The sequence below is a fragment of the Enhydra lutris genome, unplaced genomic scaffold (assembly GCF_002288905.1).
Source record: "Enhydra lutris kenyoni isolate GAN:26980312 unplaced genomic scaffold, ASM228890v2 scaffoldscaffold40, whole genome shotgun sequence".
Classification (NCBI taxonomy): Eukaryota; Metazoa; Chordata; class Mammalia; order Carnivora; family Mustelidae; genus Enhydra; species Enhydra lutris.
Genome location: NW_019154124.1, coordinates 574694 through 590966, shown reverse-complemented (window position 1 = coordinate 590966; position 16273 = coordinate 574694). Strand labels below are relative to the sequence as shown.

At 35.5% G+C, this 16273-nt stretch overlaps 1 gene segment (V, D, J or C); it reads right to left on the bottom strand.

The window, feature by feature from the left end:
- Positions 1-14763, bottom strand: part of LOC111155322 — a 33422-nt gene extending 18659 nt beyond the window's left edge. The window contains 3 exon segments of the C gene segment in view: positions 4106-4158; positions 14289-14610; positions 14721-14763. Coding sequence covers positions 4106-4158; positions 14289-14610; positions 14721-14763 — 418 coding nt within the window.
- Positions 14764-16273: the final 1510 nt, after the last annotated feature.

Here is a 16273-nt window from a genome sequence, read left to right as displayed (position 1 = left end):
GTAACATAATTATATATGTAATTATATGTAATTATATTTATATAACATAATTATATATGTATATATGTAATTATATTATGTATATTATGTAATTATATATATTATGTTATGTAATGTAATATAACTTATATATGTGTATATATGTACGTATATATTATATATAATATAATTTATAAAATTATATTATATTATATACATTATAATGTAATTATATATGTGTGTATATATTATGTGTATATATGTGTATATATTATATATAATATTATATAATTATATATGTATATACATATACATACAATATATAAATATACAATATATAAATATAATATAATATATATTTGTATATAATAAAATATATTATTTTTAATATATTACATATAATATATATATTATAATAGTAAGACACTGCATATTTTTCCAACCATATACTTTGTTTTTAATTTAGAAAGCATGGTAGTTAAACAAGATTAATTTTTCCATTTTATGTTATTTACATAGTTTTAGTCTCTGGTCAATATATTAAGGAATCCTATTTACATCTTAGAAACTTTGTATTTTTTATAGGAACACTTCTGATTCATTATAGTCAAGAAATTGAAAATCAAATGATGAATGAAAACTTTCTAGAAAGTAACACACTGTTTTGCCTCCTGTCCTTTCCCTTTGTTAGATTCTTATTTTATTCTTTCCAGGACAAAATGAATCTTTTTTTTTTTTTTTAAGATTTTATTTATTTATTTGAGAGAGATAGTGAGAGAGGGAGAGATAGAGCGCATAAGAGGGGGAAGGGTAAGGGGGAGAAGCAGACTCCTCCCTGAACAGGAAGCCCAGTGAGGGAGTTTATAATGGGACTCCAGGATCATGACCTGAGCTGAAAGCAGTCACTCAACAATTGAGCCACCCAGGCACCCCAGGATAAAATGAATCTTGAACTTCCACAATTTTCTCAATGGAATATTAACTGAACATTAAAATAGTGACGTTGATTACGCATGGTTATTGCCTTTAGGTAATTAGATTACATGGTTTTTCCTTCAACATTCTTTTTTAAACATTATTATATTATGGCCCAAATCATTTTTATGATTCATGAAGTAGAAAGCATATTCCAAAGTACATAAACCTCTTCAACACATTTATATACATTAATTGGAATAATCACAAAATACATTGGAGTTAAATAGTCTGAGTTATTTATATTTTATTAAGATGCAGCAGTATGAATTCTATATAAATTTACTAAATGTCAGCTACATTTTCAAGTGCAAGTGTGATATTTCAAACCTACATATTGGTGTTGATTTAATTGTTCTCTATTTTTTTGTTATTTTTCTTTTATGCAATAAATAAAGCTAATTCATACTTGAATATGAATTTCAAATTTATGACATTTCTAACTTTATTTAAAATTCTAACTGTATTTAAAATGTTTAAACTTTTTTCTAATAAATATGAGCATGAAGGTCAAATTTGTTGGTGTCTGACTAGGTCTGCTGAAGGTCACCATCTGTGAATGACATTAAATATTGTGGTGCCCAAAGTAATGACATAGTGGGAGCATAGAATGTGCTTTTCTTAAGACCATTTCTTCCATTTTATAAAGTGGATGTGGAAGGCAATGTCCACTCTTTCACTTCACATTCCTCCTAAGGGACTTGTACTTTAAAGTCCTTTCTCATTTTATGGTGGGAAAAACATAACAAATGTGAAAAGTCAGTGTGCTTCATTTTCACAGGTGATATAAAGTATGTACTTCATCACAGTTTTCCCTACCTTTGAACCTAAAATTTGACTCTGTGTTTCCTGATAGATAACTACAGGCCTTTTTTCTTTTTCTTCTGCTTTCCTCAGTGCTTAGGATCTTCTATTTTTAGTTCATGACAGAACTCTACTTGTGTATTTTATTTTAAGTCTTCTCAAATAGGTTTGGGAAATAGGTAGTATAAATAAATGATAAATAGTTTGTGCGCCAGAGCTTGTTTCTTTTTCTGCCCCAGAGCTTGACTGTTTGGCAAGGTCTACCTCAAAGATGACATGAAAACCAGGAGATGTTTACAAATCCTGCTGAGATACAGACACAAAGCATGTGGAATCAAACACATTGAAATGCCAGAACATAAGGTGAAGCTTTCATTCCCAATATTATCCCTCACAACATGGGAGTTGCCTTTTGTTTCAGCCTCTCATATTAAAAGAGACTCTTCTAATGCTCTTCTTTGATCAAACAATACTGAAATATTCAATCCTCTAAATTCTCAATTCAATTCAATACTCAATTCAATATTCAATATTCAAATACTCAAAACAACCTGAAATAAACTCAATGTTGACATAAGAGGTAGAGCTGGTAAAGACAGTAAAGAAGTTTAATATGGATTTGGTAAATATTACCTGGAACAAAAATCTCTACATGTTATACTTACATTGAAAAATATGGAATACCAGAGGGAATAAAAATGCATTTTAAAAAATTTTATAAGTGGGTAGTTTTCTATTCAAATAAACTATCCAGTGACATCATTATAAGGGGATCTCAAAACAGACACTTAGACCCTGAGACGATCCAGAAATTTGCTCCAAATTGGATGTTTTAGATGGATATGAAGTGTTGAACAAAACTCTTTTTAATGAAATTAGGGTTAAAAAAGGCAGTATTTCTCAACTGGTATTTGTATTGACATAGTTTTTAACTGTGTAGGTATAATTTAATTAAGATATTAAATTAACAAGTGATTATTTGACTTTTATCCATATTAATATAAATTTATATATTCAAGTTGCAAAACAGCCTTTCTTTTTCCTTTATGTCTGGATATTTTCACGAAAGCATGAGAGAGCATCTTATATTCAGGCTAACAATATTTGAGACAATGCTTTTTACATTCTCAACATTTTTAGAAGCAAGTGACAGTGAGTCTTAGAAATTGAAGTATTCCACAAATTAGACCATTGGTTCTGAACTGATCTGTAGACTAAATGGGAATAATTAACATATTTTTCTGTACTCCTGATTTTACAAAGATATCCAGGGGGTGGTCATTTGAATTCTGAAAAATTGATATTCTTTATCACTGACCATGTCCCAATTTTTATGATAGCTGTTTTTGCATTTAATTGCATATACTCAGCACCATTCACTTGAGATTGTTATTACATTGATAATATGAACAGATGGGAATCCAAAATGTTAACAGTAACAACTGTCACTATAAAATTTTAATTTTTTCTTTTCTAATTTTTTCCATAATGAACATATATAATTTTTATAATTTTAAGAAAGCAATAACAAGTGAATCAAAATTTATTTGCTAACAGATGATTATACACAGTCCATAATTTTTTTCTACACCAAACTCTCCTAAAACCATGAAGACTCTTTTTATGAGTTCTGGAGCTGAATCGGTTTAATTAGCTCACAAATTCATTAAACTAGACCATCTCTAGGCAATATTATAAGACTAACAATAGCAAAAATTTTGACTAGTGCCAGCCTCCCCACTAAGATGCTACAGTAATAAGAATAAGTGGGATTATTGATGTTCTATAGTCATTTACTCTAAGATTTTTTTTTGCACTGGTCTAAAAGATGACACAAAAGCAATCATATAAATTTCAAGTTATTTGAGAAAGAATCACTATTCATTAAGAAAGGAGCCCTATTAATATTAGAGGTACTTACAAGTATTTCTTCCATAAGTGACTACAAGAAAAGTGTGTTGAACCATGAACTCACACCAATGCTTTATAAACACAGTTCTCAAAATAATTTTAATTTCAAACCTGAATATATTTTAGTGTGTGCGTATTTGTGTGTGTGTGTGTGTGTGTGTGTGTGTGTATTTTCTAAAAGTAGAATTAAAATCTGCTTGTCCCCTGGGACTAATAATACATTATATGTTTATAAAAAATAAAAAAATAAAAATAATAAATCTGCTTTCAAGAAGGGAAGTAAATAAATAATTTGCAAAGAGTTTTCCTTCCATATATCCCTATATATGGACAGCAAAATTGCTGTCCCTATGCTGAGGTGATCCTACATTGTTTTTTCTAAAAATCATCTATCAGTTTTTCATTCACAAGCTTTAAACAAAAGAAAGTTACTTACCTGGGGGTGTTACTATGAGCTTAGTTCCTTTTGCAAATCTTTTGACCCAGACTGTTACCACATTGGTTAGAGGTTCTACAAAAACATCAGCCTTCTCCTGAGCTTCATGGCAGGACCAGCAGGAAGAAAGCTTGTACTGGCAATTTGATCTTTAGAGTTTCCTGGGGAATCCTTGAATATAGGCTTCATAGCATCTGATATTTTATAAGTTTACCTGAGCTTAGTTGACCCAAGTGTCTGTTTTCCAAGAAGCCAAGAGTTACTGAAAAGGGCTGATAGAAAACAAAAACACTAAGAACAAAAGAAAAAAAAGAGAGAGAGAGAGAGAGAGAGATTGGGATTAACTGGTCAACCCACTACATATCTACATTATCAGGAAAGTGTTCAGTGAATTAAGAGGTTGATATCCAGGTGTTCAATTATGTGAAATTGCTCAGTGTGCATCAAAGGAAAAGCCTTTGTGTTCTCACAAACACCAGACCTCCTCTGTTAGTAATTTGGGATTGTATTTCTAAAGAGGGAAATTCTTCAGTAACTTACACTGCAAATATACCAATAGAAATATATTTGAAAAATGTGAACAATGTTCTCCATTCTGTAATCAGCTACTTTAATGACAGCAAAATGATTTTTTCCTGCACAAATGAGAAAATAATTTGTGTAATGACATATTATCCCTGGAATGAAAGAATCAATTTATAGAAATCTATCTTCTATGAAAAAATAGATACCATTTTAACCCCAAATTTGAAAACACAATCCATTTCTCTGAAATGTTGAAAGAAGCAGCCTCTTGAGAGCTATTCTGTGATCTTAAGAAATGCATGCGTAGCCCTACTTCTGTGGTTAACTAGCTTTGGACAAGACATTTGCCACCCCTGCTTTCCCACATCCCATTTGCTGTGTGGGCATTGGGCTATGAATATTCAAAGGGTGCTTCCTGTTCCCACAGCTTATGAACCTGTGATTAAGAGCAGGAAAGTGTCTGCTGTGGTTGCTCAAGTGAGAAGGTGTTGAGGGTTAGTAATAGAGAAGGTTTACTTACAGGTCCTTCTCACTCTCTGATATTGTGAGATTCCAGTAGGCACAATATCAGGGGGCTTCATGGGACATGAGGACCTTATTGACTATCAGGTAGAAGACTGTTTTTCTTATCTGTGATTAGCCAGAATTTGGCTAGTCTTACAGGCAATGTTGGTTGAGCTTAGAGGATTCATTTCAGGGGCTCTTCTTTAATTGGTACCAGGGGACAATGACCTTCTCAAGGGAAACCCTAGACTGCTTGCAATGTATATGAAAAGTTCTGACTGGTGTTCAGGTAAAAGAGAGTTGATTCTGAGAGATTCTCATTTTGGTGTCTCCATTTGAAATGCAAGGGAATACGTTCAGAGGTACTGCACAAGTTGATAGTGGACATAAAAAACAGTGAAAAGACAAGAAGGTGTATAGTCACCTACAAACCCAAGCCAAAGATATACATACATCCATAGGTTTGGCGTTGCCAGTGACTAATTAGAATGGGCTCCAAGAGGGAGCATGAATCAGGACTGGGGAGGTAGTAGTGGAGGCAGCCCTTTTTCCTCAGAGGCAAGAATGGGGAAGGAAGGTTTGCTTTAGAACCAATGAAAGACCCTCTCAGTAAGATCTGTCTCAGTGTTATTTTATTATGTTCTTGGTATAAAGAACTATCAGATCCTGGAAGACCTCACCAAAACACCCGTGTTATAATAATTCAATGTATATTCCCCTTGGGAACAACAACCTTGCATTTTTCCTTTAGCTTTTACTTCAGACACACCTATCCTTGAGCTCTTTTTCACTCAGATTCAAAGTGTGGAGAGCTCTAACTTAGTGTGCAAATTGGAAGAAAAGTCTTATTATATAATAACAAATGAGATACTAATCTCACAACCTTATGCAGAAGTAAGTATATTTTATAGATCAATAGTTTATAGAAAGTTCACAAAGTTTGATGAATATTTAAAGTTACTATAGTTATTGCTTTAGATGCTATGACATTTCTATACTCTACTGTGAATAAAGAAAAATATTGGAGGAAAAATATCTTTCATTTATTACCCTTGACTCTTTCCCTCTTCACAATTCTTAGCTTTTTAGAATTAAAGCAACACTTTACTGTTGTTTAGAGGGCAAAGTGAGATGTGATTTTTAAAGACTCCCTGAGATCCTGTGTTCGCTGAGATGGCTCATGAAGTAGCTCAGTTATGGGAAAGGACGCTGTGATGTGTTGATCCCATACTAGAACTGTCTGTATGCAACCTTCTTTAGTTCCCAGCAATCCAGCAGGTTAATACCTAAAACTGGGAACACAGTATAACAACGATTTAGTACCTTTCCTCAATCAATGCTGCTGGTTAAGTGGCTGAGCAGGAATTTGAAATCCAGATCTGTAACACTCAAAAGTCTTGTATCTTCCACCTTTCATTCCTTTGTTCATTTGTTCGTTCATTCAAACTCAGCACACCATTTTGCACATTGATTTGTCTTCCTTCCCCAGAAACTTCTCATAGATGCAGAAGTATAAAAATCAAAACACTTGCAGAAGTTAGTGTAGGTCCCACAAAGGTAAGGATAGTTAATAAAGTGACCTGACTGAAAGAAACATCACAGGTTTTGTCCCTGGGCTCCTAGCTCAGACCTTGCTGAGGACACAGATTCAGGAGAAAATTCCTGTATAGACATTAGTCAGGTCCCTCTGGGAGGTAGAAAGGAGCATGTATATGATGGCAGGGGTGTGGAGTTGTGGGAGGGCTTTTGTCCAGTGGCAGCGGAGCATTTCCACACTTCACTGGAGTGTATTTGAGCAGGTGTAGTATTCCAGCCCAGCGTCTTCCTCACTAACTTGGTATATCCTGAGGCTTGCTGGTAAGACCCATAGACAGCAGAGAAAGGGAGCCACAGTATTTACACCAAATCATCCTGCAAAATAGGTCTACTAACTCTTTATCAGCAGATGTCTCTCATCACTGTGTGACTGTTACCATCCAATGATATTAATGTAAAGAAGCCATTTTCTTGTTAATGGACTGTAGTCCCTAATTGGTTGAAATCAATGGGAGAGGGAGAGAGAGAGATGGAGGAAGTTCTTACAGTTCTTTGCTTTTATGAGTTATGCTTATCCACTCCCTCCTTTCCTTTTTTCTCTCTCTCTAGTCCTTCCAATGCAGTTGGGATAATTTCTAGTGGTCTGTACTCATGTAGACTAATTCTTTCCTTGTATCTCTTAAATCCACTGGTGAGCCTTTTTGGCATTCTTCATTTCCTTTATTGTGTTTTTATTTCTTGCCTTTAATTTGGTTCTTTCCATCTCTCTACTGAAATTATCTGTCTGATCTTGAGTATTGTTTACCTTTTCCATTAGATTAGAGCCTTTAATATATTAATCATAGTTATTTTGAATTCCCTGATAGTTCAACATCTGTGTCATGTCTCAATCTGATTGTGGTAATGGCTTTGAGTCCTCAGAGTGTATTTTTCCTGACCTACTGTACGTCTATGAAATTTTTGTTTGGAAGCTGGACATGTTGTGTGGTATAGTAGATACTGAAGTAAATATGTTTTGTGTTTGAAAGTGAACACACCTTTCCTGTTAGGCCTTTACTTTGGGGGTTTATGTTAATGGATCAGGAGTTAGACTGGAGTTGAAGTTTGTTGTTGTTAAGTTATCAGGGTTGAAATTTGTTTTGTTAGTGTTCAGACACTTAAAAATTCCGTAGTTCTACTTTGTCTTTTCTCCTCACTTGTCTTTGAGTCTAATGTTTGTTTTGCTCACCAGAGAGAGTCCATCTTTTGAAGGTCTCTGAGCTCTATTCCACTGTGACTTTTACTAAAGGTTTGCTGGCCTTTGGGTGAAAAGTCAGGGAGGGAGACATTCCTGATATTTTCATTAAGTCTCAATTTTAAGCAGATGCAGTGAAAATGGGTTTTAAGGATGTGGTCTTCACAACTATTCCTTCCAGTTTTCCAGAAGTAGGAAATTTTAAATCTCTATTTCACTCCCTCAGCCACAATAAGTACCCACCTACTTCAGGTTGTACTTTGATGCCCATCCTTCTGTAAATGAAAAGGTGGTACTTTTGGACATAGAGGAGATGTTTCTGGTGAACATTTTTGTGATCTCCTCCTTTGCCTTCCCTCAACAGCAGGGGGATTCCACCAGCACCTTCCACTGCAGATGAAGTCACTTGTTTCTTACAGTGGTGATGGCATAGATTAGGTCTGGGTGGATTTAGCTCTAGCTGTTGTTCCCCTCCTGCAGAATCAAGGGAGAAGCATTTTTCTGGAATGTCCTTGATCTTCCCTCCAAGAATTTTATGGAGTTCCTGGAGAAGACACTTAAAAGGTGATGGGAAATACTTTATACATGGTCCCTCAGGGTTCACACTCTTCCACTAGTCTATACTCAGCTCTTTATATTTCTTTAGAAATTTCCACTTTAATCTTGTGACCAGGTGAATGTGTTTGACAACATCTATCCAAGATGAACAAATGCTCGCTTCCTGTTTCTCCCTGCAAGAGCCTGTCTCCAATTTTTATTTAAGTACAATCTCAGTTCTCCAATGGATATACAGAATGACATTTCAGCTCCTCCTTTTTTGGATGTTATTTTAAGATGAGACCTGAGCTATTTCCAGCTCTCAACACCTTGGAACACATGTGGGTCCTTTTTCCTAAATTTTGTTTGTTTGTTTTCCTTTATTTTTTAAAAGATATTACTGATTTATTTGAGAGGAAGAGTGAGGGAATGAGAGAGAGGGAGAGAGAGCACAAGTGGTGGTGGTGTTGGGGTAGTGCTGGAAGGGAGAGGCAGAGAGACAAGGAGACTCCCCACAGAGCAGGGAGCTCAAGCCTGGGACTTGAGAGTCAGGGACTCAAGCCTGACTCAATCCCAGGCCCTGAGATCATGACCTGAGCTAAAAGCAGACACCTAACCAAGTGAGCCACCCAGGTGCCCCTGTTTGTTTTTCTTTAGTGTAAATTGTTGTTAAATTTCAGTTGAGTTCTGCCCAAATTCCCATTATATCTCTTTATAATTTTTTAACTGTAATTTGTTAATACTCAGCTTTGACACTTCTCTCCATATGGTGGATCTCAGTCTTTTCTCTGATAGGTATTTGGGTAATTTTTTTTTTAATCTGTGGCTTTTTTATTTTATTTGTCTTGATTTGATTTACATGATTCACTTTTTATTTTCCATCCATTTGGGTGAAAAGTCAGGGAGGGAGACATTCCTGATTCCCTCCCTGACTTTTCACTTCTCAGTCATGAGAAAAACAGAAATGTTAATTTTGAGGAAGTGCAAGTTGTCAAACATTTCTTTTATGATTCTCACTTTTTGTGTTCTATATGAGAAACCTTTGGGTAACCCAAGGTCACAAATATTTTTGTGACATATTTTCACAATGTGTTCACAACAATATCTAGAAGTGTTATTGCTTTAGTGTTTACATTTTGTCCTAGAATCTGTTTTTAGTTAGTGTATGTGATATTTGATATGGATTGTGGTTTATTATTTTTTTTACATAGATGAAAAGTTGTTTCATAACCAGTTGTAGAGAAGTCCATTCTTTGTCCAATGGATTTCCCTGGCATCTTTGTTAGAAATTAGTTAACCACTTATGTGTTGCCTTATTTCTGGATTCTCTCCCTCTTATCTATGTATCTATGTTTTCACCAATACCCCACTGTCTTGACCACTGTAGGTTCATAGTAAGTGCTTAAATTATTTTCAAAACTATTTTGCAATGCACTATTCTTCATCTTCCCATATAAATATTGCAATCAGTTTATTAATTTGTATGAGAGGTTCTCCTGGATTTTAGTAGGGATTACATTGAACGTATTTATCAGTATTGAGCCTTCCAATCTGTGAACATGGTATATCTCTAGATTTATTTACTTCTTCTTCTACTTCTGTCAGTAAAGTTTTATTGATTTTAGCATACAAATCCTTCCCATTTTTGGTTAAATTTAACCTCTACATATTATAGAGGTTCTCTTCATATTGTTAGTGTGACTATTGTAAATGATAATATTTTTTAAATTTTACCTTCCAATTGTGATTCGCCAGAAAAATGTATTACAATGGATTTTACATCTCACATTCTATTTAGCAGTGTATACTCCTCTACTAGGTGTATGTGCCATCATTTATCCAACTAAACTCACTATATTTCGATATTTATATCATTTCTAACATTTTGCAGTTACCCAATGAATACTTTTGTGCATATATATATATATATATATATATATATATATATGTTTATAGTGTTGAAACTGTACTTTCAGAGTAAATTTCTAAAAGTGTTTTTGCTAGGTTAAAGTTAAATGCATGTGAAATTTTGTTAGATATTTCCAAATTCCTCCATGAAAGGGTTGTATTTTGCATCCTTCCAGCAATGTGTCAGAGTGTCTCCCACAGCTTCCCCAACAGAGTGTATTGCTTTTATTCAGTCTCATGAATGAGAAATGGTATCTCAATGTCATTTTAATTGATATTTACCTTATTAAAGGTGAAGTTGAACATGAATATATTCAAGAACTATTTTTATATTTCTCTTCTGAATTGGATTTTCATGTCTTTTGCTATTTTCCTTCCATTTTTAAAACGTATTTTTATTTTGAGGATAGTTGATCATCATGTGCTGTACAACTTGAAAGTATTTCCTCATGGGTTGTTATTTGTCTTTTGATTTAACTTATACTGCTTTTTTGTCAGTATTTTTAATTTTAATCATTTTAGCAACTGTACAGTGTTATCTTGTCGTGCTTTTAATTTGAATTTCCCTAATGGCTAATGATGCAGAACAATTCTTCATGTGCTTATCTGCCATCTGTTTTGTTAAGTATCTGTTAAGTCTTTTGCCCATTTTTAAAAAATTTTTTAAATTTATTTTCAGCTGCTTTTTGCCATGCAAGCTTTGTTTTCATTTTCAGAGTAAAATTTATCAAAATATTTTCTTATTGTTTCTTGAATTTTAATTGTAGTTAAAAACTCATTTCTTTACTCTTTTTTTTTTTTTCACATGGAAGGAGGTGCCAACATTTTTCAGTTCAGAGTCAGATAACAAATGCTTTACTTGGGCTGCTTGGCCCTAAGGTCTCTCTTCTAATTCATCACCTCAGCCACGGTAGCACAAAAGCCATCACAGACAGTTAGGAAATGAATAGGCATGGTTGTATTCCAGGAATGTCAGCAGCAGGTTTTCTGTTAGAAAATCTGAGAGGAAAAGTTTTCTATTTTCACTTATTCTATTATTTAAAATTAAGAAGTAGAGAAAATAATAAGTTTTGGTTTTGGTTTTATATTTTGTTATATTATGGTCAAATATGCCATAATAACCCATATAAGAAATTTAGTGCCTCAATATAATGAACATTAGGCCTGCTCCAAGCATGTGGAAGAACTTTATATGTATTCTCTAAGTTACTTCTCTCAGTGGTTCCTCCAGGTAAATATGTTTATGTTTTCCATTTCCAAATGAGGAAAATGAATCAAAGATATGGCAAGAAATTTATCCAGAGTGAGATAGTTAATATGGGGAGAGTGGATATGTAACAAAGGGTCATTGAGGAAACCCTGAAACAGAAGGAAAGATAAAATAAAAATAAATGTCACTCCATAGTATATCATTCTAGGGAGATGATTGACAAATATCTTCTGTAGAGGGCGAAATGATCAATAGTTTAAGGTTTGTGGGTCTCTGTTGCAAATATTGGGCTCTGCCATTGTAATGCAAGGGCAGCTTTCTATAATTTGTAAGCATATGGTCCAGGCTGTGTTTCAGTAAAACTTTATTTACTAAACTGGGGGTTTGCTGGACTTGGGCATAGTTTGTGGCCCTCTTATTCCATGGTAACCACTCTTGTCATTGTATTTAATCATAGTTTTCTAGTTATTCTTTTTTCTGGGGGTGTAAGCAGTAATACCATAGAATGGAAAATATAAATATATAACCATTTGAAATGTCATATAGACAGTTTTGTTTTATTATTTTTATATAGTTACATTTTAAATTATTATACAAACAATCTTTATTAAATGTAAAAACCCAAAAATATTGATGGCAGGGGTGCTGAAAATACTGACTCTACCTTTGGCCCTCCATCTTGATCAGATCCTCTCTTGAGGCTCCATGCTCTGGGTGCCTTTGGAGGTTAATATGCACACCTTAGTAATGCCTGCCATGGTCCGCGTGAGGGGAGAATTGGTTTGACCTTCAGTAAAGTTGTAAATTTTACTTATAATTCTTCAAAAAGCATGTTTTTAAGAGCTATATAGTATCCTCTCACTTCAAAGCCTCATAGATGAGGTACCCTATGCCCTACTGCTCACACTGTAGTGTGTCATGGTTGTTTTGTAAGGGTGGTTCCATCTCCTGAGATTCACTGCCATGTGACCATGTTAATCAAGGTCTGCACTGTTCTTTTTAGGATTAAATGAAATAATCTGTATTTAGCACTGATACTGTGAGAAGCGTATCAGTGCTTCTTTTTTTTTTTAAAAGATTTTATTTATTTATTTTCACAGAAAGAGACACAGTGAAAGAGGGAACACAAACAGGAGTGAGAGAGGGAGCATCAGGCTTCCTCCTGAGCAGGGAGCCTGATGTGAGGCTCGATCCCAGGACCCTGGGATTATGACCTGAGCCAAAGGCAGATGCTTAATGATTGAGCCACCCAGCGCCCCTTATTCCCTCTTTTCATTCACATCTTTCATTCACATCACAAGAAGAAGTGGTCTTCTTACCTTTGCTTCTGTAGACTTATTAGGTGAAAGGTAAGGCGATGTTGAAACCGTTCATTCAGTGTTCTCCTCCCGGGATCCACCACAAATAGGAGTCATAATGGACAGGGTGTAGGACATCAGATCATGTGTTTGCCTCTGAGAAGGGGATGACACTGCTGTGGGAGGACTTCATTCTGCTTCTATAGCACCTCTGTACTTGGTAGCACCACCTGATTCTTAGAAAGAGAAGAAGAATGACTATGTTGTCATGATCTCGGGAACCAAGTATTAAATGCAGGCATGGTAATTATGTAATCAGATATCCATGTTACCAAAGGTACAAGGTTTGCGAAATAAAGGTTTTTCCTCATCCTTTGAAAGTGGATTCTAAAGATGCGGGAGTGGAATTATTATATATTTTTTAGAAAAATATGGAACACTTCATGAATTCACATGCTATCCTTGCACAGGGGCCATGCTAATCTTCTCTGTATCATTCCAATTTTAGTATATGTGCTGCTGAAGCAAGAAAGGTAGTGGAATTTTTACACTGCATGTTTCCCTGTTTCTTATAAACTCACAACCATCCAGTTACTAATCACAGAACTCAATTCTCAATAATGATTTTTTGTTTTATTGGTTTGTGAGGGACAGTGCCTTTTTTTTTCTTTAGAGATGTATGCAGGGTGTATTATCTTTCTCTTTAACCATTTGGTCCTTAGATCTTTAGTTTTCTTTGTAGAACCCTAGAGAACAAAGTCAGAGGCATATCCACCATGTTGGAGACACTCAATGTGCTGGTTTTCTCCCAGAATGGATCCCTAAATGCGGAGTGAGTTTCTGCTTCTACCTCTAGAATACAGGGTTTAAACCTTGGTCTCTCCTATACCAACAAATACCTGACTGTTTACTTCAGGAATTAATGGTCAGATCCCTTCAGGATGGCCTCAGATACAAATAGAAGGCAATATTTACATTCAACAGATCATTGCACCTCTGAAGAACTGTAATAAATGAATAAAATCAGAAAGTAGTAATAACAGGAAATATTTATGTAAAATGTATACCTCTTCCTGGATTCATTCTGAACCATTCAAATACTCAAAATCTCTTTCTCTATGGTGAATTAACAGATAAATGGATTTTTCTCTGAACCACCAATCCTGTATTTTCAGAGTTCCCAGACAACAGAATTTCATGGGAAATAGCATTAAAATGTGTATGTTTGTACCAGTGCTGCTGATATCATGTGGAGCTCATTGTATGAGTAGAATCTAAAATGTCTTCCTGCAGAGTTCAGGAAATACAGCAGAGAGAGAAACTCAGGCTGGGCACCCAGCTGTGCAACCTCTGTGGTTGCCATATTGAAAAGGATGTGGGTAGGTCAGACCTGAAGATGGTTCTTGTGTAGCTTTTCGTAACAACCCTGATGCTGTGGATCCAAACCAGCAGGCACAGTAGTACATGGCCTCATCTTCTTGCTCTAAGAAATTTACCTTCAAGGTTGAAGTAGAAGTAATAGCATTTTTAGTTGCTTCAAGTTTGTTTTTCTTCCCACCTAAAGAAACTTGAGTATAGCTTGACAAGACATATGTTAGATGTTCTATCTCTTGATGTGGTTTCTGCCGGTACCAGTGTATGACTGCATTGGTAAAGTCCTTAGTGGACACCTTGCATAATATGTGGGCACTCTTATATCTTGCTCTGGAAATTGATATTTCAGGTTGCTCCAACTTCAGCTGCCCGAGGCCAACTGCAAAGCAAAGAAGAGAAATTCCCATGAACAAATGATACAGAAAAAGGCAACAATAAAGAATTTCTTGAATCTCTCCTGTAGACTGAAGTGCCTGGGGGACAACTCCCAGGCCCAGGGACAGGAGAAGATGACTGCTTCCAGAAGTGGCATCCTGTTCGCCTGGCTGGCTCCCTAGTGACAAGGTAAGAAGTGAGGTCCCTGTTGGCAGGACTTGACATGTCAGTGGCAGGAGGGCGGGGTTCGTTTGGGTTTCTCAGAAAAAGTGGTGGCTTAGATAGTTCCCTGACGTTGTTCATGATCAGCCACAGATCTGAGCAGTCTGGGGCTTCCTGTGTCCCATCATTGCTGGGCAGATGGGGTGAGAGTGTTCCGTATCTGCTAGGAAATTTCTAGTATGAATGTGTCTGTCTGGGGTAGGACAGGATGATTCTCACACCCATCAGCCATCCCCCCGGGATCCCATACTGCAGAAACATTGCTCAGAAACTTGAGGATGTGCCTGCTGTGCTCAGCCCCTATGTCTGTCTGTCTCTGACTTGCTGTTGATCTGGGACTGGGATGGGAAATCTGACCTTAACTCTCTTTAACACAGCACAACAGAACAACAGGCAGTGAACTATCTCATAGATGTTGTTGAATGTGAGTTGTGCATAAGCATTTTTAAAATTAACTGAGATGTCACCAGGCAGATTAGGACTCAGAGAAATGCAATTTCATTTATCATCTGGGTGCCTCCAAGAAGGGACTAGGCTACAATTGCTGGGGATACACGGGTCAGAGCAGTCTCTGGAAACCAGCTTCTACTTGCGCTGGGGCTTGCAAAAGTCTTGTGAGCATGATGTCATAGGCAGGATCATTTGCAAAGGAATGTTATGTCACATAAGTAAGGATGAGCTTTACAATTAATATTATTCTGATGTCTGTTGTGGACTTGTGTCAAGCAGTGTTCTAAATGTTTTCTTGCATTATTTTATTTATTACTCTCTGCAGCCTCATGAGAGAGCTGCCATGATTAATTTCCATTTCCCAAATGAGGATAGTGACAAAGAGAAGTGACTGAGGCAAAAACACAGAGCTGGTACATAATAGCACATACAAGAAATGTACTTCCTTAAAGGCAGTTTGAGAAAAATGAACTGTAAAAATGACAGCACAAGGCACTCATCATTTACTTTTACTTTGATTTTTCTCTACATATTTATAATTTTTAAAGTTTTATTAATTTATTTGAGAGAGAGACAGAGAGACAATGCATGGAGCTGACAAAGGTTGAAGAAAGAGAATTCCAAGCCGACTGCCTATTGAGCTCATAACTGGAAGTGGGGCTTGATCCCAGGATCCCCAGTTCATGATCTGAACCAAAAGCAAGATCCAACCCTTTACTGACTACACCACCCAAGGACCCATGTACATATTTATAAACAGAAATAGGAATACTTGCAATTTAATATATAAATATACATTTTAACTGATATTTGCATATCTGTTTTTTAATTCTCCTTATGTGGTTAACTTATTGTAAGCAATGCTGCAAGTCTTTAAGTAATCTATAAGAATATTTTTAATTGCCAAAAACTATTAAACACCTGTCCTTTATCACTTAACCCATTTAGTTAACATTGTGTTTTGAAAATTTATCAGGTCCTTAAAAAGATATTGT